Genomic DNA, 22,054 nt, shown 5'->3' on the forward strand with positions numbered 1-22,054 from the left:
ACATCATGAAAGAAAAAAAATTATTCTGAATCAAGTAGAGTTGTACTTTTAAACAGCTGGAATTTAGCTTATTAGAAATAGGTGTGATTTATTCAGCCCACAGGAATCAAAGACAATATATCCATTTTTTTCTCTAAAGTTAATAGCTTGTTACCAAGCAAAGAATCACCTTGGTTGGAAAAGACCTTGAAGATGACCAAGTCCGACCATCGAACCCAATCACAGAACATAATGCCCCTGCTGTTTTTCACAGAGTGTTACTCACACTGTGAGGACTGACAAAGTGATAATGAATCCTCAAAAACCAAATTGTGGAAAAAAAATTTGTGGGCAGCTTTAAAGGCTACTGCAGTGATCAAGTCTCCATGTAAACTGCTCAGAATACCCATGCCATTGAAACAACGCTGGCTTGAAGCATTCAAATGAAGCAATTCAGATATATGGCTCTGTGGCACTTGTGATCTCTGAATGTAATTCCTGACCAAAAGTAACCCAAACTAACCTTGTCTGTTGCATCAAGGTCAGCCCCGTGTTCTGCCAGGCACTCCACAATATCCTGGTAACCCCGTGCAGATGCTGTCAGGAGTGGAGTCTCTGCTTCTTTGTTTTTAATGTTCACATTACAACCTGCTTCACAGAGTGCCTTGGCAACAGAGTAGTAGCCATGCCAAGCAGCACAGTGCAGGGGGGTTTCTTCTTCCTATTAATATGGTGAATAATAATTTAAAAAAAAACAAACAACACAGCTGAACTAAGTCCTAAGAGGAACAGCTTTGCTTAGGAAAATTACAGAAAAGAGAAAATACAGTCTACTACATAAGTCCTATTAAAAGATGTTGTCATTCCTAATCCTGATAGTGTCAAAGCAAGAATAACTCCTATTGACATTCTGAATGATTACAGTAACACACTAGACTTTCATCATTACCTGGCTTCTAAATGTCCATACTTCTCACCATAAAACTATTGACAACACCTTGCATGTAAGCAGCCTTAGTTTAGATGTTTTCATGCTCCTGAACCTATCTTGATTCTCTCATTGGAAAACTGATCCCCATTCATAAACAACTTCCACAGCCTGTGTGCTGGGGGATTAATCCAATGCTTGAAACAGATGGATCACCAAGGAGATGTAGATCCCACTAGATTTGCACTTTGGGGCAGATCACGCTGCTTACCATGTTCAAAGAGCACATTATAATGTGTAAGCAGGACTTTAGTACTTAAAGATACCTGAGTCTTTTAAATGCACATCACAATAAGCCTTTGGATCTGTAGTAATTTCAAGTTCGGTTGTCTAATTTGCTTTTTGCTTGAAGCTAAGAAGCTTCAAAATACCTTCCATCTCTTCGTATTTCATAACAGTTATGTGGAACATCATTATGAAACTCAAATGTTTTACAAGAATATGCTATTGAAAGTAGCCCATCAAAAAGCAAGGAGGATTAAAACCCACCAAAAAATTAATTCTAATTCTATGAAATGCTGTATGCTTTCTGAACCTGGCAAATATCAATAAGGACATGATTACTCCTGATAATTAGAGGACTTGGGACTGCATTCCGGATTTCTGTAAAATCTTGAAAAAGAAACTGTCAAACAGCACATCCTGTGGCCCCTTTATTAGTTGAATAATACAAATGTAGTCCTAGAGGATGTAGCACCTGAGAAGGCTTGTTGAACCTTCACACACAGTTAAATTTGAGTCAAATAGATGTCTTTTTTCTATTAAGCCTTTCTGTTTTCTCATGAGAGTTAAGACTTCTAAAGAGGCTCTCCTAAGCCCTCTTCTCATTTTCAGAAATGAGTTCTTGACACTTCAGAAAAGTCCCATGATGGACAAAAATAAGCTGAAGCAAGGGCAAAAACTAATAAAAAAACTTTAGCTGAATTCATGGAGCACACATCTCCATCCATACCTTCATGACATTGAGTTTCTTCATCTTTAATCTCTCATTTTCAAGAGAACCTGTGTTATTTATAACAGTAGTTGGTTCATGCACACTGTTTTTTGAATAGTCCTCATCTATTAAGAGGCACTGAAACCATCATAATTCTGTTATTTTGTTTCAAATGCAAACATGCCAGAGGCTGTGATGCAAAACTAAAAGTCTGGAACACTCATACCTTATTTGCTGAAGAAAAACAGTATCCATGACTCACCTTGTCTTGAAAGTTTGGATTGGATCCCACACCACAGAGGAACTGAACCACATCCACATGCCCGTACCGAGCTGCGACATGGAGAGCGGTCTCCCCAGACTGCAATTACAGAAGAACATGCCAGTGTAATTTCATGCATTCCCTTTGATACATACCACTGTGTACAGCCTGCTATTTCTCCATTCCTGTAACCCACTGGGACATCTATAGTCAGCAGAGAGCTCCAGCTTACAAACTGTAGTTGTACGTGACAGACAAAGCATCACCAGGCTCTTTCTCCAAAAGGCCTTCCTCTTCCCTACCAACCTGGTTCAAGGTCACAGACACAATGGGATTTCTGAGCAATAGAAGGAGCCAGCTGTGTGTGCCACTGATGTTGAAACAAATGTCCTATTTCTATTCATACTCTTTCCATACACCCCCTCCTCCACCCTGTATTCACAAATCTAAGGAGTTGGCATAACGCTTTGGTATATCCTGGCATATTTTGCATTACATTTAATTATTTACAAAGTTATTTGTTTTGTTTTTCACAAACTACATGAAAGAGAGATGGTATTTTTTTAAGAGTAACCTTTTCCCTAGTAGCCCTACCAGGACAATAATTTTGCTAAAGAGCCTTGCCTTGCACTAGTTCCCCCAACACAGCAAACTGTTTCACAAGTATAATTGTCTATGTACTGGAGCTTTTCCTAGTATCAAAACATCAATATGGTATAAGATTTTAATAATGATTAGTTTCTAGGACAAATGTTGCTCAAGTAACACAGCTGGAAACAAGATAAGTGCTCATAAGCTATAAATTGTTAGGCTTCCTTATACTCAATAACAGTAAAATTTACTTGTCAGACAAAAATGATTGTCAATCAAGAGAAGTGAAAAACAGAATCATGATTTAATAGTGAGTTCCAATGAGAAATCCAATCTTGAAGTGAAGATTAATTTAGGTTTGTACTTTTCCACCTACCCACCATATACTCACCACATTGAATATGCATGCTTGGTTAACATTTGTCAGGAAAATAATCAGTACATCCAGCTACTTTCTAGTCGTGTTATCACAGCCCTCTATGTCAGCTTACAAAGCCAGTTACATTCTTGGAACTATGGCACAGCTGAAAATCTTTCCCACTGAAAGACCTCTCTCCTTGCTCAGATAAAGCTACAAATAAAAAGGTTCTCTTAAAGAAAAAAATTTTTTTTTCCTTACCTTATCCTTAACATCCAAAGGACATTTATTATCATTGAGAAATTTCAGTGTTTCTACGTGACCATGTCGAGAAGCCCAGTAGATTGCATTAGATCCAGCCTGTCAAAAATATTTGATTACAGATGTTATTGATCAATTTAGAATCCTAATTCCAGATTTTCAATTAAAGTGTACTTGCACTTAGATGTGGAGAGATATATTAAACTATCATATGAGCTATTCAAGATCATATGAAAGTACTTACTTAAAAGAAAAAGTAATTCAAATTGGTTCAACAATCCCACATACCAACAATGACAAAAAAAACCCTGTATGCAAGGATGATTAACAGGATCACTGCTTGAAAGGATAATCCTCTTTTCCCTGGTAAGGGAGTTTTTTTGGAAAGAACAGTAATGAGAAAAAAATCTTTCAGCTGCTTACTTTACCATTTACTAGATGGAGAAGCAGACAATGTTTCTAGGTACCCCAGACTGTTAAAATACATTTTGAAAAAGAAGCCTGTTGCATAGCTCCATGACATATGAGTGTTAGTTGTGATATTCCCAATTGCTAAAATGTGTTTATTTTTCCATATTAAACAAAGTACAACACTTTGTTTTATGGCAGTCACTAACTAGTGACTAGTTGAGTGCCAAACTAGTTAAGGCCATTTTGTAAGAATGAATTATACTTTAAGATTAGCTTCAATCAAGCTACTTTAACTAATAAATTGACTAAAATCAGAGGATACTCACTAGTAATAAACGAAATTGTTAGAGAAGAAAAAAGATTTGGTTTTATCTTTTTCCCATAGAAAAGAGCCAACTGGCTCTACAGTACAGATTTTTTTTCTTTCCAATACAACTTGGTCTGAACTACTTATCCTCTTGATAACTGTACTGAAAAACTCATACAGAATGGTGACAAAGCAGAACCTGACCTTATCTTTAACATCAATACGGGATCCATGTTTTAAAAGCAACTGAAGCATCTGAATGTTTCCACAGCCAGCAGCAATCAGTAGCGGAGGTGTTCCGTGCTAATAAAGAAATGCAAGAATGATATATTTAACTTCTGAAGGATAAGAAAAGAGAGTGGAATAGAAGGCAGGCATTGAACAGCATCACTGGATTTCCAGTTTCAAATTAAGTCTTCTGAGAATACTGAAAAAAAAAATAATTCGTCCTTTTGTCCAAAAAAAGTTCATTGCACAGTAATTTTCTTTACTTTTTGGATGAATTCACACTTGCTAAGTGACATATTAAAGACATGCTTTCAAATTACCAATAGTAACATTAATCTTTCATTAGCCCATTTTAGCAAGGATATTATCCTTTGCTGTTTCTTTCTTTATATCTACATTCTAAGCCAAATTATCTAAGGTGTTTCCCACGCTACCTCAAAAACACAAGCCACCAGAAACATATGGAAAAGCTGAATGGGACTGTAACATGAAAAAAACAAACAAACAGTGATTTCTTGAAAGGTCTGAGGTCCAATCACAAATAAGTAGCAGATGCTTTACTTCTATAATGCTCTTCATGAGTATTTCTCAAAATACTTTATAATGAAGGGCAATATAACCTTTCAAAGAAATAAAAATTAGAGCAGAGATGATTTATCCAAATCCAAACAGCAGAGCCAGCAATAAAACTTTGGTCTCTTAGTTCCAATGCTCCTGTTAGAACAGCAGCAGTAACACTGAAATACTGTAGTGTGCAAGTAACTTCTGAAAATGAAGAACACAATCTAATATTGTGTTCTCATAACCAGTTTCTGCAGTAGGGGACTTGTGTTTCTAACAGCGCTTTGCAAAGTCAGTTTTAGTTGTCCAGTTAGTCCTACGTACTCTATCATTGTCATCTGCCACCAGAAACAATGGCAAACAAAAGCAAAGGGTGACAACTCATACACAGCTCTTAACAGATGTGATTAAAAGGCCTAAGCAAAGACCAGCATTTTGGTCTCCATTTTCAGGCAGTTTGAGAACACTCAACACAGAATACGTTGAATTTCTCCTAAAGAAAGGCAAAATTATTTTGCATCCACTTCTCTTTCCTTTTCATTTCAGGTATTACATTTCCATTTTACAAACATACTGCTCTGTTCAACAGGGTGACAGCTAGTTCCCCCCCACACTTCAACACAGACCCACACTACCTTGTTGGGTTGATTGACATCATAATTTGTCAGAGATCCCAAAAGGTGCTGTAATCCAGGAACATTGTCATCATTGATGGCATGAATAATAGCTTTCATCACAAAAGAATCTTCCTCATCCTTGTAATTAAATGAGAAAGAAGAAAAATTGTTAGCTTCAAGGAAAAAAAAATCCTATCTCAACAGCTGCTAAGACATATAAAAAAATGGAGAAATAAAAATTTCAGTCTTTTAGAGTGTTTTAAGCTGCAAGTTGTAATCCTTTCTGAAACATATGGTTAACATGTACATGTTCTTTAAAACACACACCACAAACTCCCACAATTTTTCCAGTACAATATGTTTCCTTCTTCTTCCCATACAAACTTGTTACTCACTGAGATTCCAAAGAGGTTTCTTTTACTGGGTGTATTTCCTTTTTCCTCCTAGGACTTTCAATAAATGCAACATTTGCACAAAATGAAACTTTTACTATGCATACTTGTAAACATTAAAAAAAAAAAAACATAAGGTATAAAATAAGGTATAAAAAAAAAACATAGAGGTATACATAAAATACAAACTGAACTGGAGTTTCATGACAGCTGGGAACCACACACAGGAGAGGTACTTTGGACCAAGATTTCATTTATTGAAATGGACCAGTTGAAAATCTAATGTAAGAAATGAGCCTACATACCTCTGTAGCTGTACCTTTATTTTTCCCCCATATATTCCCCATAAATATCAAGAAACTTAAATTCACCGAGTGAAATACTTGGATCATTCTTATCCCCTTGCACTTGAGGTTCTGTACTTTTTAGAACACTAACATTAGGCTACAAGCTCTTCTGCTGCAACACAGGTGGGAAATGCTCATTCAGAGTTAAAAGGCATTCTGATTGCTGAGGTGGGAAAGGCAGGGAAAGGAGGGTAAGGAGAACAGAGAATAGAAGTAGGAAGACAAGAGGAGGAAAGCTGATTGTAAGAGTGTTTAGTTGCACAGGAGGGACACAGAGAAGATAATATGGATAAAAACCACTTTGCAGAATTTTTTAATTTTGATCCCATTAATGTTCAGCAAAGTTGAGGTAACCCAGCTCTAACCGTATTAACATACATCATCTGCTGATAAGAGGTCCTTTGTGAGGCATGTATTAAAACCTGAAGAGCAAGCTAAAATAAGAGTGTTTTTGGATTTACAAGCATTTATCATTACAAAGCATGGAGAAATTGCTCCTGGCTACTTAAATCTAGCAGATATATGTTGATACTGCAAACCGAATACTGGCCAGCTTTAATATCTCCTCCTTAAGTGACCACCTGCTGTGATACTGCTGTCTAGCATTCATTGGATCTAAGAGGGTCTCAATGATTTTGAATATTCTGAATATACTATTTTACTCTACACAATTGAGACTATTAATATGGAATTAACATGGAAATTTCATTAGATGTTTCTATCAGAATAATTTCATAAAATCACAGAATTACAGATACAGTAAAGCATTCTAATTATATAAATACACACTTACCAGAGTATCATCACTCCTAGCAACACTCATGTTACTTCTGGACAAGAAAGATCTTGATAATCTTTGGCACAAGGATATTAAGCGCACTGATTGCTTTTAAAAATAATAAGAAAAAAGCTATATGTAAAAATAAAATCAAAACCATAATACTTGTGATAAGATGCTATTGCAGAGATTTTAAAGGAATACTACCATATTAGCAAAACAAAACAGAGTTTGACTTCAGCATTTTACATTGCATTTAAACCTTTTATTTATTTTGTCATTTATAATTCATAGAAACACAGAAGGTTAGGGGTTGGAAGGGACCTCAAGAGATCATTGGGTCCAAACCCCCTGCCAGAGCAGGGTCACCTACAGCAGGTCACACAGGAATGTGTCCAGGGGGTTTTGAATGTCTCCAGGGAAGGAGACTCCACAACCTCCTTGGGCAGCCTGTGCCAGTGCTCTGCCACCCTCACTGTGAAAAAGCTTTTCCTTATGTTTACATGGAACCTCCTCTATTCAAATAGGTTATTTAAACACACTAAGCAAGGCTATATAGTATTTTTTGATTGCTACAGAAAACAGATTTCTCATGCAACAGTCCTGCCCTTGCTTAGTATGAGTATGAATTCCCCAATGTGTACGGAGAAGGAGGAGGGAGAAGTAACTTGAACTGCTCCTAGCCACACATCATGCTTTCAGCTAATACCTTGCCCCACTTCTGCAAAGATTAAGTGATACCAACCTCCTAAACAGGCTGGCAGTCTCAGATCAAAAATCCTTTGCAAAAAAGACAACTTTTCCTTCCCACTCTGTTAAGTGTTGGCATAACTACAGGAACAATTACTTCTGTGAGACAATTATTCTGTGAGGCCTGCTTAAGGGATATTTGATTTACTGGGATTACTGTCACAAAAACATTCACCTACACTTAGAAGCATCTGTTCTCTAAAAACACAACCCTGACAGATGACAACATCATACAGCTGGATACATAAATCAAACAATCCACACACGAGCATTTGCATGCAGATCATTAACAAAAAAGTCTGTTCCCACACTGCCACTCTAAATAACCTTATTTAGTCCAAACAACAGAGGAATGGGTTTCTTCTTCTTTTGTCTTCACTTGTAAGAGCATTGATGTTTCCCTGGAGCAGGTAATCCTACTACATTTGAGTGTCACCAACATTTTGAAGACTTATTGAATGACTTACTTTCCATTTTCGTCGTGCTGCAAACTTTTTGAATTTCTCCATATTTACTGCAGATGCTTTCCTACTAAGTGCTTGCTGGGTGTCTTTAGGCTATGTGCAAAAGGAAACTAAAGTTGTAAAATATCCCACAATCACAAACAGAATTTTCATAAACCACATTCCCTTCTTCCCTTCCAAAGACTACCCTTCTTTGATGGCATCTACTTACAAATAATATTAGAACCATATTATAATAATAAAGTAATGTTAAGCACATCATTTTTACATCCACAGCCTAATGGGGTATGAAGATGGAATTTCTTGAGAAAATGCCCCAAAGGAAATCCAGAGCTAAGAATATTTCATGTAATACTAAAATTCGTTTTTTCATGAAAAAGAAAAAAATCCCAGCAGCCAACACACTGTTCAGCTTAATATTTCACCTCCTCTGGCAACAGAGGCATGGGATATCATCTCCTACATAAACATTGTCTTTTGGGAAGATATCCTGGCTGATTTTAAGCTCAGTCAAACTCAAACTTTATTCTAGTCTCAGTGTCTTTCACCCCAGCTAGATGCTGCTGGCACCCAATAAAAATATCACATTCCACCTACATCTGCAGGAAGCTCTAAGGCAGCACCCTTTGAATTTTCTCATGGGCTAACACTAAGCACCAGTGGAGGATACTCAATTATGCAATATATGTAATCCTAAACTTGGAATTCATTTTAATGTAGAACTGCATGTAAAGATAGTGATGGGAAGGAGGAAAAGAAGATACGCCTACTTGGCTGGGGGAAAATGCCTGAAAAGCTAAGATATAAAGGAACCTAACAGGGTACAAAACAATATATTTTGTTGCAGGAGTAGAGATCTTGGTGTATAAGAAAAAAACTTAGACAATGCTTGCTTCAGCAGCTTAAAAGATCATTTCAATATGTTCAGTGTGCTTCAACTGTGCAAAATTACTCCACCAAAAACTCAGAAAAGCACCTTCAGATCTTAGTTTGGTCTGCTGGTGTAGAAATGTCTGCCTTAGGATGCTGAAGGGTGAACTGGATCAATGGAATCAGGAATAAATATTCTGATAACTGATTCTAGGAAAAGTGGAATGGGGTCAAATAATGGAGAATGTGATAACGGAACTGAAAAAATTGAGGCAGGTACTATTACACACTTCAAGAAGAATGATAGGCCCCATTTTCTCCCTCTCAATTTAGAAGCACCACGGAAGTGTGATCCAAACATGAAGGAGGACTGAAAGAAGCAGTGGAATTCTGCTCCGTATCAACTGCTTTCTTCAGTTTAAATGGTAAGGGTGACCCTTTTTTGCCCCATCTGAATATGTCTGAAAGATGAAAAACGGGAGAGAAAACTGGACTGGACTGAGAGAATGTACCCTTTGTCAGTGCGATGGTTCCTGAAAATGGGCTTGCCTCCCTAAGCATGATTTCAGTCTCAAGAGTGGGCTAATTCCCTATTGCTAACTTACAGAGAGCATATATTAATGAAGTCAACATTCTGCACATATTAGTTTTCATACAGAGGGCTTTCCAAAACAGGGAGCTGTATTCAGCAATTATGCCAATTTTCCTTGTTAAGAAAGTTGAAAAGTGAAGGTGAAGTACGAAATAAAGAATGATTAAAAGAGGACAACAGAGAATGAATTACATGCTAACCTTAATCCAAGGATGCAGCAAACTATCTTGAATAGTCATTCTTTTCCTTTAAGAGAATAAAAGATAGAATTGTTTTAGATGTATACATATATAGATATATATTGTTATATGTTTATTAACCTAAATCTCAAAATACCATGCAATTTGATATATTGATATATGCTGCACAGTGCATCCACAAGAGAAACAACTCACTTTGGATCCTTGACTAGAAGTCTTCGTATAAAATCTTTAGCTAGGGCACTCGTATTACTGAAGAACTCCTCTTCAAATTCATAATTCACAGCGGACACATTTGCTAATGTTTCCTGCTTGGTTTCTCCAAGAAATGGTGATGCACCACTTAGACTGCAAGAAAGACAGAACATTCCTCTCAATAACATATTGCAACATTGCTATTGCAACCCTCTGAGATTAAATAACATCAGAAAATGAACATTTTTCTTTTCTGCTTTAAGATTGCAAAAATACCTTCAGGAAAATGTGATGTAGCAGAGCAAAAGAGTTTGCTGCAATTTCAGAAAATATTAAGGTAAAACTGCTGTGGAAAAAGATTACCTACAGTTTCCCATGCTATCTCAGTGCTTGTTAATGGCCATTCTTTCAATAATTATACTTCTGCTTTTATGATCATTCAACCTGCAGCATGATGTGCACTCAGAACGGTTTGAATTGGAAAGACACAAACAAAAACCCAGAGGACAGACTCAGAATTTAAAAAAACAGCATTCATGAGAACCACCCATAGATTTTGGTACTTACAGAATATAAGTTATTACACCAATGCTCCTGGAGTGAAGGAGAAAGAAAAGGATAAGGGAGAGGGGACAAAAATGGAGGCAGAGAGAAAAAAAAAAAAAAAAAAGGTTAGAACATAAGAACAACCATGAGAGATTTACTTCAAGTAAGATCAAATAACTTACCACATATCTGCTTCAAGACCAAGAGGCTCATAATTTACTATTTCAGGAGCTAAAGAAGAAAGCAGGGAGATCAGTACCTACTCAAAGAACAGATGTATGTCACTCTGAGCCTACATAAGTCAGAGATAATAAGCAACGATGCTGATAGATAAAACCATCTCATTACAAGTCTAAGCTGGAACTAAATGCTACACATCACTTACCTGTATTTCAAAATGTCATGAATTACACATAAAATACATAATCTCTAACTCAGCCAAACTAAGCTACGCTACATATACTGTTTCACAGACTCAGAAAGAATAATTTGAAGAAACAACAGTTTTCTCACCAACAAACTCTGGCGTTCCAAAGATATTTTTGAATTCATTTCCAAAGTCAATTTTGTGTGCTAAACCAAAGTCAATAATCTTGATTCGAGGTTTTGGTACATTCCGGTCCAACAACATTATGTTTTCAGGCTTTGGAAAGGAGGGAGGGAGAGAGTAAGAGACATTATACATAGGTATGAAATGTCTGACACATACCAATGTTCTTCAGCAATGAACACTTTCCTTTACATCCTTGAATTGTGCCCTCACACAGCTGCAAAATCTTTTTGTTTCCTATTATGACCTAAGATATACTAAAAATTCACCACAGTAAGTTATGATTTCATTGTGATAACAGATTGCTATGATTTTCACTGTATCAAGATTTTACCTCTTGTACACACAGCAGTTGCAGTTTTCATGAGGACTGATCCTAAGTGAAACACCCTGCCTGTAGGCGAGACCACAGCCCCTGTGCCACGGCCATTCAAGCAGTGCTGGGTGCTTGCAAGAAACTAAGTCCTATAAACTTTGGACTTAGCTAACATTACTACCTGAGAGAGGTTTCTTTCACATTACACATGCAATCAGGGAAGCATATATTGTTGCCTTGAAATTTCAGGAGTGGCCCAGCTCCCAGACCTTTTAGGTCAACATACTTGAAAAAAAAAGTATTAAGAGCATGTTCTCATGTGTTTTCTAGCTATATTTTAATATACAGACTTTGGACTATTGTACAAAAAAGATTTGTAAAAAACAGAAGAAAGCTAGAAGATAAAATGTCAAGATTATCATCAAAGGACCCTGACACTTTAACCAGCATACAGAACCAGATACTTAGTCTCAATATCCTATCATATCCATAAGCTGGCACCAAGAGTTCTTGGAGCTACATCCATTCCAGTCACATTGTTGAGGTTTTTAGGAGTCGTTAAGGACAGCTCTTAATCAGCTCCCCTCTTTCACATCTGTATCCCAATTACAGGGTCTGATATGTGCAAATGTACTTCCCTCCCTCCATTTGTATTGCATACTTTTATTGCTCTGCATTATTAATTTCTGCTGCATTCTTTAATTCACATATTTTTGGTAGTCATTGTTAAGGATGTTTTATTTAATTACTAGCAAATAAAAAAATTATATTTCATATTGTAAAAAATGTATTTCTTACTAGATTCACAATTCTTTTCTCTTTCTGACTGTCACACAAAGACCAAATTACTGTCGATAATGAGGATAAGCCTGGTAAAAGTATGCTTACCCTGAAAACAATTTCTTTCCCTACCTCATCCCCAGAACACAGCACCCTTTTCAGAACTGCACTGCAAGGTAATTATTATGCCTCTTTTTCCTATTAGAGACATAGCTGTTAACTGAGGAGACTTCAGGGTCTGTTCAGCTGCCTACCTCTGAAAAAAAATCTTACAGAGGAAAACAATCTGAAATTAAAACATTAGAAAACCAATAACTGCATTTAGATACGGAAGCTCTCTTTTAATTACAAAAAAGATGCAATTAACAGTTTTTGTAAAAACAAACAAAAGATATCCAAAAGCAAAACAGAGGAAATTATCCGCTCTGTCTGCTCCACAGGAACCTTTGTATTTAACTCTGTACTGTTTCAATTTAGTGTCTATGTTCATGTGAAAAATAATGTTCATGTGAAAATAAAATGTACACAACAGAAAAAAAAAAAAAAAGGCAGAAAAAAGGCATTCTGTTTGGAATGTTTCATACAGATCCCATTTACATCCCATAAATTCATAATGATAATTTTTATTTCAAGATTATTTCCTCAGGATGGTTTAGTTCACTGGAAGCTCCCATTTTTCAAGAGGGAGCTCCCATTTTTCAATCTTACTTTAAAAACAGATGGGAACTACTTACAGTTCGGTATTTTCTTTTCAGTGGCTGAGCTTTGCTGTCTACATAAACTAGCAAGACAAAACTATGGTCAAGATCTACACAATGGCAAATCTGTGGCTGGTGTTAAGAAGGACTTCTACTAGATGCTGCTTACACTTGTCCAAGGTTTTATTCGCTCAACACACCTTAAGATCAAAGTGGGCAATTTGCAGAGAGTGGAGATACTGGACACCATTGAGTATTTGTTTGAGAAATTCTGTGGCTTCCTCTTCTGTGAGAGATTCTTTCTCAGCCAAGAAGTCAAAGAGCTCTCCACCTGCAACACTTGGAGAATAGAAGCGGAGTTATTGACAAGCTTGCTTTAACAAACGGGCTCATCATAGTGTAGCTACTCTCAGACCAGCCCTGAAAAGAATCCAGATATTTTAAATGTTGTCAACAGCAAAAAAGAAGTTGAAAATTAATGGATTTAATATGCATAATAGTGACTACCACTCCTCCCCTGAAAAGAATGCAAAAAACCCCAGTCTTATTTGCAAACAAAAATACAAACCAAACAAAACCAAAAATGTTTTTAACGCCTGAATAAACATAATTGGTTTATTGGTTTAAATGAAGTAAAACCTATCTACTCTCTGCACACAAATATAAAAGAGTGAAATTAATGTGAAGTAAGAATACTCAAAATATATTAATGTAACAGGACATTCAGAAAATAAAACATGAATTGGCTCATACTACCACTAAAACATCAGATTTCTGTGCTACCCCTCCCTCATTGAAAAATACAAAACCTAAACCCCACTTTGAAATAGTTACTGGTAGCTGTCCTTTGTTCAGTTTCTAAACTCCTCAACCATTCAACTCTTTGAAATTATATTCTATTGTTTGGAATATTGTATTACATCCAGCTCGGATGTTCAATTTGTACTCATAATATTACTCAAAATATTACATATTTTCTTACAAGGAAAAGCCACAACTGCCCGTAAGACTACTTTCAGTAAGTATTTTAGCTGCACAGGTAGAAAGAAGAGAGGTAAGAGGTGAGAAGGGTGTACATAAGCACATCTAGATTTCTGAGGGAGAGGAATAAACTGAAGATGACCCTTTTCACAGTTCAGTTGGCAGTCTGGCAGCAGTGGTGATAACTGTCAACAAAGAGATACTGAAGCGAATAGGAACACCAAAAACAACTATTCTTAAAAAACAACCAATCTCCGTTCAGTTTAAGGTCATATAGTCAGATTAGGAAGGGCTGAGGGAGCTGACGTTGTTCAGTCTGGAGAAGAGGAGGCTCAGGGGAGACCTTATCACTCTCTGCAACTCCCTGAAAGGAGGAGGGAGCCAGGGGGGGTTCGGTCTTTTCTCCCAAGCAGCTCTCAGTAAGACAAGAGGGCATGGACTTAAGCTCTGCCAGGGGAGGTCTGGGTTAGATATCAGGAAGAAATTCTTTACAGAGAGGGTGATTAGGCATTGGAATGGGCTGCCCAGGGAGGTGGTGGATTCTGTCCCTGGAGGTTTTTAAGAGACTGAGTGGCACTCAGTGCCATGGTCTGGTAATCATGGTGGTAGTGGATCAAGGGTTGGACTTGGTGATCTCAGAGGTCCTTTCCAGACCGGCTGATTCTATGATTCTATGACTGTTCACTGTGGAAAACCATTTTTCCTATTTATAAACCCAGCATTATTACCTAGAAATCTCGTAGAGATTGCAAAAATGGTCATATTATTCCCTATAGTTTCATTCAATAGTAAAAAAAATTAATAAGAAAGCACACCCTAATTTATGTTGCTTTCCTGTAGGGAAAAAATAATCTCTTCACAATGTAAAGTTCTGATGATGAAAAACAATGGGATTAACATACAACAATAGCTAAACAGTCTGGGTAAATTTCTGGAAACACATTTGACTTCTTTCTAATTTCTACTTTTCAAGAGACTTAATATGCATTATTGTAATGCAAATTGCATAAAAAGCATATTTTAATGAGTTCTTGGAGCTTTCACTGAGCTGCCTAGACAATAATGAGAGTATTGTTTTGAGTATTATTTGTGCTGTAATATTTTCTGCATGAAAGCAATTACCAAAGTGTCATTAAATGTAAGATTCTTCATGACAAACTGGAAGGAAGAGAGGTCATTTTAATAATCTTTCTTTTGTTTTGTTGGGGGACATAAAATGAGATTCCTAAAGATTAATTACAGTTCATTATTCTACAGAGGCTGGTCGAAAACACCTTACAATTTTCACTCATTCTTTGCTTCTGACTGAAAAAATAGTAAAAGGTTTTTGGGCTAAGGTCTGTACCTCTGCAGCATTTTGTGATGATGAACAGACATTTGGGTAGTGGCATGGTGCTGGCATTTCTCTCCATTTTTGAGTACTGAGCTTGGAACTTTTTTCCACATGTTTACTTGTAGATGTTTGCTGGAGTTGTGGAGCTGCCATTACCTGGAGCACAGCCATGCCATGCTGAGCAGCAAGAGTCACAGCAGCAGACACAGCAGCAGACACAGCAACACCCAGCATCTTTACACAGGCAGGACAGCTTGGCACCAAGTGAACCATCACATGGTTTGCTGAGATGGTGGAGCCAAACCCTGAGCTGGGGAACAGGATGAAAGGCTGCACCAACCACATGGATATGTGGTCTGCTTTTCATGCAGATCACCAGCCCTGAGAAACAGTGGAAGCACATCCTGATGCTTAAAGCATTCATTGTTCCTCACAAAAGCAAAAGAAGTATTCAAAGCATGCGTTTTCATCAATGCTAACTTGCAACACTGCCCTGCCAGTCACTCTGCAACTTGGACCAGACTGTGACAGGTATGCATATGTACAGTTTGCTCTTACTCCTGTTGACGTTTTAAAGACAGTCTCTGTGAAGCTTACTAGTCACCTGTGAACAGCAGCATTGATTAGGCACACTTGGTTTAGATCCAAAAGAAAAATTTAATTCCCAAGGTTTACTTATTTTACTTATTTTCACATTCTCTATCAGAAAAACATAACTGTACTTCTGCAAAATGGAAAGTCTCTTCATTGTCATCAAATCTGCAATCATTTCATTTTGTGCAATTTCATATCCTTAGAGTTTACACCACATAAAATTACAAGTTTGATGTATGTGTATTTTTATGCGTCTCAAAGATGTCACATTTGTGAACAGTTGATTGCATGAGATGACTTACAGTTCATCTCCAACACTGCTGAATACTATCCTCCTGTCTTTTTCGCAGGTTAGTCTTCTTTTATGATTATATCATAGACCTTATAATTGTGTGAAAGAAAATTCTTCACAGGTAATATACCTAGTGCTTCCAAGCCTTGAAACTGAGCTCCAGAAAAGCTAACAGATTAATTAGCAAAAGTGGTAGATTTTTTCTGAAGTGTTCCATGCTTCTTCAGATGCTTTTTCTTATGCTTAAGTACTGTCACCCTGACTCAGGTGTCAACCTTACTGCTTAAGCAGTAAGGTGAGTAAGGCTGGGTGTAACACATTCAAAGCTTTGTTCCAGAAGCAGCTGTGCCTCTGGTCTAAGTGACTTTAGCATCCCTCCTCTTCATGCTATGCAAGTCACCCTAAATGCCTGGGGTGTGATACTACACAGATTAACCTGAGAGTGGGCCATGACTGTCTCTCCTGTTGGTAACTTCTCAGTTGCAGGAGGCAAGTTCAATGCCTCATGTCCACCCAGCTTCTCCTGCTGCTTACTTTTACCAACAGGGACATAACATATGAGAGAAACAGAAAGGGTTGTATAGCAATGATGAGTAAAATAAGAGGAGACCTGGAAGCTCAGAGAAGTGTGGAAGGTCACTCTGCTTCAGGTGGCCTCCAGGGATCCTTCCCTAATGTGAAGGGCTCCTATGGAAGGTCAATAACACAGGCTGTGCTCCTTAGCTTCCTCTTCACAGCTATCAGAACACTGCTTATTCACTTCTGTCCAGCTGATTCTGGCACGTCTGATACTGAGCTGCATCACCACAGGCACAGAGAAAAGCCATGGTATCACTACAAGGCAATTACTTCAAGCAAGCCACAGAGGTTAATACAGGTTCGCACTCAACATACTTTACAAGTTTCGCTTCCACAATTAATTCACTGGATTATTGTGCACCATTGGCTATCAGTAGGGTCCCCTTTCACAGATTTCATAACCAGCTTATACACTGAGACTCGCTAGATGATCTTGACTGGACGTCCAAGTAGCACAGATCAAGAAATGGGTTAGAACAAGTTAGTAAAGACACCAGCTACATAAGCTATTATAATGTTTACAAACTTCCTTAAGTGTTGCTGGATTTTCAAGTCTATCCCTATCCCTCAGATAGTTTAGTACAGTTCCATGGCAAGTAAACACCACACGTTACAATCTCATGGTCACCTTCAGAGACAGAACCAAAAGCCACACAGAAAGACTCATCGCATCAATGCGCCTGGGCATATCCCAGCTCATGGCACAGAGACTGTCTTAAACTAAAGGAGAAGAGGCAGACAGCTCCATAGGTGAGCCCAAATGACTAATCTTTCTTGAAGGTGAGCTTCTTCCAAGAAGTATACCAGCTCCACCTCCATTATAAAGGCCCAGGATTGTCTCTAAGTCAGTTTTGGGGCTGCTGGTGCACAAACACCCTGTTGGAATATGGATGAAATGTATGATCATTCTGTGGGTCTCCAGAGGCAGGCAAACTTGCTCCCAGCCCCAGATGGGTCTCTGCAGAGAGGCCCATACATCCAGCACCCAACACACTGCTGCCAGTCACAGGCTGGCAGAGATTACTTCCTGAAGGGAGTAGAGGCAAGGGGTTCACCAAGTACTAGTATTTCTCCCTCTAGAGCACTTTGGAGTACCTGTAACTGGTATCCTCTGAATGTGCAGAGCAGTGCTTAAGTCACAATTTTGCAGTTATAACAGGTTCTTAAAATATTTTGCTCAATGAAATAAGAATCAGTGATTCATGGAAGTCATACATTAACCCTAAAAGACATGTTACATCACGGACCATATTATAAGCCAGAAAGCCTGAATCTATTAATGAATCTATTTTCACTGCTGTAATATGACTACATCTTGTATTATTTTGAGTAGCAGAACATATGTTTTCAGAAATATTTTGTATAAACATTTTTACTAAGAGTGAAGGTGGTATGTGTTGCTTCCTTGATATTTCCTGGTAGAGGTGCTGGTTTTACTGAACTGATATAAATAAATATATACTGATATAAATAAATAATACTCGGGTCAACTGAGTATTTTCTTTTAACTGCAACAGTGTTAAAAGCATTTCCCATCCTTCCCACAGGAAGGCTGACAGATGCATTTGCAATCCATGTATCTCTCTCTGGGAAAATAAATACATCATACCTGAGGAAACAGGATTTCTGGACAGACCCTTTGCAAGTAGTCCCTAACTACACAAGGGAACTGATCACCAGATCTCAGAGGAAGTAATTATGGGAGCATACACAGGGAACTTAGAAGCGATTAACCTTCAAAGTCAGTTTTGGTCACCTTGTAACATCTCACTGACATGCCCTGTTGATCACATTGCTCATATTATATAACAGCACCTGGATAATAATTTATGATTATCTAAGGATTTCAGATGAAGTTAAAAAAATACAGATCCTAAAACCTAAGCCCAAACCCTCTGTGAAATAATTGCTGGAGGCAATCTAGAAATTAAACTCATATTCACATTTTAAGCAATGGTACAGCATTAAAGCAGGGTGGAATGTGGCGGATGTGCAAAGAGTATGCATCATGGTAATTCCCAGGCAACCTGAGATGATAGCAACATCATGAGAGTTTGGTGTGCTGACTCTAAGAATAATGGCATGAGGGTTGGAGCAGAGCGGAGATGGCTTGGCAGGCTCTGTGATACCATGTGATCTGCAGGTACTATGGAACCATTAAGCTGCATATTGGATAGCCTGGGCCAACAATCTGTTAAATTTTGACAAAATGCTGTCCTTTAGGTGAACTTTGCTTACTATGATTTCATTATGCTACCAAAACACACCTCCATCCCAGCTACTCAACTCCAAGGTACAGTCACCACCCAATTAGCTAGTCCACACAATCAAAAGCATAGTGAGAGAATTTGACACTAACGATGATAAAGGTATGGAGTCACCCAAGCTCCACCTGGAAGGTAAAAACATAGTATAAGAATTGCCTAAAAGATGAAGGATTCTAGGGAAGATACCACCACTACCACCATCACAGGGACTACCCCTGACTTCTGGGATCAGTTGATGGAACTGAGCCTCTATTCCCAACTATAACCTTGTTATCTTTGGGTAAGATTTGAACACCTGGTTATACTTAGTTCTTCCACAGGAAATTTAGAAACCTCTAAAGAGTTGTTTTCTAGCTTCACATGTTAGTAAGCCAGGCTGTATTACTCACATACTAGGTATTTGCACCTGCTTTGTAGACAAGCGAATTTACCATCAGCAATCCAAAAGAATCTGTGCATATGCTACACTGCTCAGGAATCTAGTCATGACAGGTCTCATTGAATGTGACCAAACTCCTTGAGTGTGGCTATGCTAGTTCATGGAACATGACTGAAAGTGCATCATGTTATTAGAGCATCTGTAATAATCATAGTTCAGTAATTGACACAGCTGGACCAGTAAAACTGAAATGGGTATCACTCAGAACCTAAGCCCAGCTACCCATTGCCCTTCCAATATCTGAGGCCAAGTTGGAATACAAGGGTGTTTATTTTCTGCCAATTTTACTCAACACCTTCTTGCTTGATGAAACTTAATCTAGTAAGGTAAAGCTTACAAGTTTTAATTTACCTTGCTTAGATTTCAAAACAACATGAACTACTAAAGTTTAAGAATTTTTATACAAATTTAATCAAATTTTACAAGCAGATTCAATCTGATAAATTAGCAGAATTCTTCTCTTATCCAAAAAATTATTTCCTTCACTTGCAAAATAAATGCTTGCCCTAAAGATTCTAAGGTCAAATATTTAATCTGACTCTGCATTATTTTGAAACAGAAGCTGTCTGCCCAAGACTAAACTGAAATACTGCTACTTCTGTTTTATTTCAGGTTAAGGACTTTTACATCCACTTCATTTCACTGCCTTTATGGATTTTGCAGTTACAAACCCATTCTCAGAAGTACAAAGTGTACCAAGTACTTTGAAAAAGCAGAAGAGGGCTGCTAACTCATGTTGCCTACACTGCTGAACAACACTGTATGTTTTTTTTTCTTTCTCTAGCTACCAGAAAAATCAAGTAATGTAGCATCAAATTGCAACATCAAAATGTAGCATCACTACACCTTTCCATTGTCACTTGTCTAGCTTTTATTAGACACGCTGTCATTAAATCCTTGCGCCTAAATTCTTCAGTTATATTGAACAATAAGCATTTGCCTCAGAATGGCCACTCAGGCAGCAAAACCACGTTCAGCTGTTAAGTCTCACGAAGAGGGAGACCTGAGTACCCTGTGAATCCTACCTGCCCAACATGGCTGGTACACAGGTTTCCATAACTGAAGTTACCAAAGTGCCCAGAGTATGTATAATGCACTTAATTACTCACACTTTGACCCAGTGGAGTGTCTTTGCATTTTGATGCCACCTCAGTCATTCAGAGGTAAAATACAAAGAGTATTCAGGTTTAGCATAGAAGAGTGCCAAGCATTTTGCATGGAAACCGCAGTTCCCAGAAGCCAAGTGTGCTCCCTCTGAGGTGCATTCAGTTCATTGCATAGTGGCTCCATCTTTTTTCTTTTCAGCCCTTACAAGGCTTCATTTTTACCTGACAAGTCCTCTGTGCCGCTATCTGTGTGCATACAATTAAGGATTTTGAAGCCAAAATGTGGCACAACTATAAATCAGAAGTGCAGAGCTTGCTTACCTGCTGCTACATACCTGTAAGCTCAGAAGATTCAATCCTCCTCTCAAAATTCAGAAAAGGCCACTCCAGAACAACTTTCATGTAACTTTACAGGTAAAGTTAACAAAAGCCTCTGAGCTATTTCTATCAAAAGACAACTAAATAGTAAAGAAACTCTGTGCAGACATCAAACTTCTCTGGAAGCCAAGTTACTATAAATGTAACTAGTTAAATTAACTCCACAAAAAAACCCAAGTTAAATTAACTCCACAAAAAGACAGAAGTTGAATTCAACAAGTTAATCATTATTTGCTCTTTAATGAACTCATACCAGAATTTTTATACAGGTATATATCATCCTCCCCTTGCTCTGTTCTGTTTTGATTAATACTGTAAAGGTACCGATAAGGTGGCAACTCTTTCTGAGACACTGAGATGCACAGAACTAAATTTTAAAGAAAGTATACAGGAACTAGCTTCTTAAAGAAGAAAAAAAACCCAGTACTTAATGCACAATCACTTGTAGGTTAATGTCATCCCTCTGCTTCTGAGCTACGATTTTCAGTTTTCTTTATCTTTTTTGAATTTTAAAACCAGATATTCATCATTTAGAACTAGGTTACATGAGCAAATGGTCTTTAATTTAAAATTTGTAGTTCAGAAATTAAGATATGTTTTACTCAGAGAAATATGAATACCTAGCTCCATCGATAGCTTTCTAGTGAAAAGAGTCAGGTCCCTTTCAACCCTTAACTTTCTGTGATTTCTGTGAAAAGATGAGCCCATCTGCTTATTTTTGAGCATTCTAAGGACCTACTATATAACTTGGGATAAGATTATTTTTTTTTGCAGTTGCACCCAGAGACCATAGCCAAGGCTTAAAAAGCACCATACCATGTGAGTATATTTTGTAGGTCTGCAATATAAATGAAGATATAATAAAGTCAAAGGAAGAATGAAATAGAGGAGAGATTATACATCCATGATTACCAGCATGCCAGCAAAAGTAGAACCAAGTAGGTGCAAAACATGTTTGGAGAAAAAAAGAAAATTATCACTGTGCAACAATGCCATGTGTGTTTTTTAATCTGTTAGGTCTGATAAAATAAAGGCTTCAGCAAAGCTCACTGGAAATACCTTAGTATTCCTAACATATGACAGATTAGTTGCTGCAGCTGGATAAAAAAA

At 37.6% G+C, this 22,054-nt stretch overlaps 1 protein-coding gene across 5 annotated transcripts in view; it reads right to left on the reverse strand.

Annotated features, from left to right (window-relative positions):
* The window catches only part of DAPK1 (death associated protein kinase 1), an 85,026-nt gene that overhangs the window by 22,040 nt on the left and 40,932 nt on the right, over positions 1–22,054 (reverse strand). For 3 of the 5 annotated variants that reach the window (XM_030467642.1, XM_030467646.1, XM_030467645.1), the window contains exons 3-15: positions 13,176–13,314; positions 11,145–11,274; positions 10,814–10,862; positions 10,653–10,679; positions 10,086–10,238; positions 9,891–9,936; positions 8,232–8,321; positions 7,030–7,122; positions 5,516–5,635; positions 4,296–4,394; positions 3,374–3,472; positions 2,164–2,262; positions 503–700 (exon numbers count right to left, since the gene is read on the reverse strand). In XM_030467642.1, the coding sequence (XP_030323502.1) occupies positions 503–700; positions 2,164–2,262; positions 3,374–3,472; positions 4,296–4,394; positions 5,516–5,635; positions 7,030–7,122; positions 8,232–8,321; positions 9,891–9,936; positions 10,086–10,238; positions 10,653–10,679; positions 10,814–10,862; positions 11,145–11,274; positions 13,176–13,314 (1,342 nt within the window). The remainder of the gene's footprint in view (positions 1–502; positions 701–2,163; positions 2,263–3,373; positions 3,473–4,295; positions 4,395–5,515; positions 5,636–7,029; positions 7,123–8,231; positions 8,322–9,890; positions 9,937–10,085; positions 10,239–10,652; positions 10,680–10,813; positions 10,863–11,144; positions 11,275–13,175; positions 13,315–22,054) is intronic. The other 2 variants (XM_030467643.1, XM_030467644.1) reach the window with 2 other exon arrangements.

Source organism: Calypte anna, chromosome Z (assembly GCF_003957555.1).
Source record: "Calypte anna isolate BGI_N300 chromosome Z, bCalAnn1_v1.p, whole genome shotgun sequence".
In the NCBI taxonomy this organism is placed as follows: domain Eukaryota; kingdom Metazoa; phylum Chordata; class Aves; order Apodiformes; family Trochilidae; genus Calypte; species Calypte anna.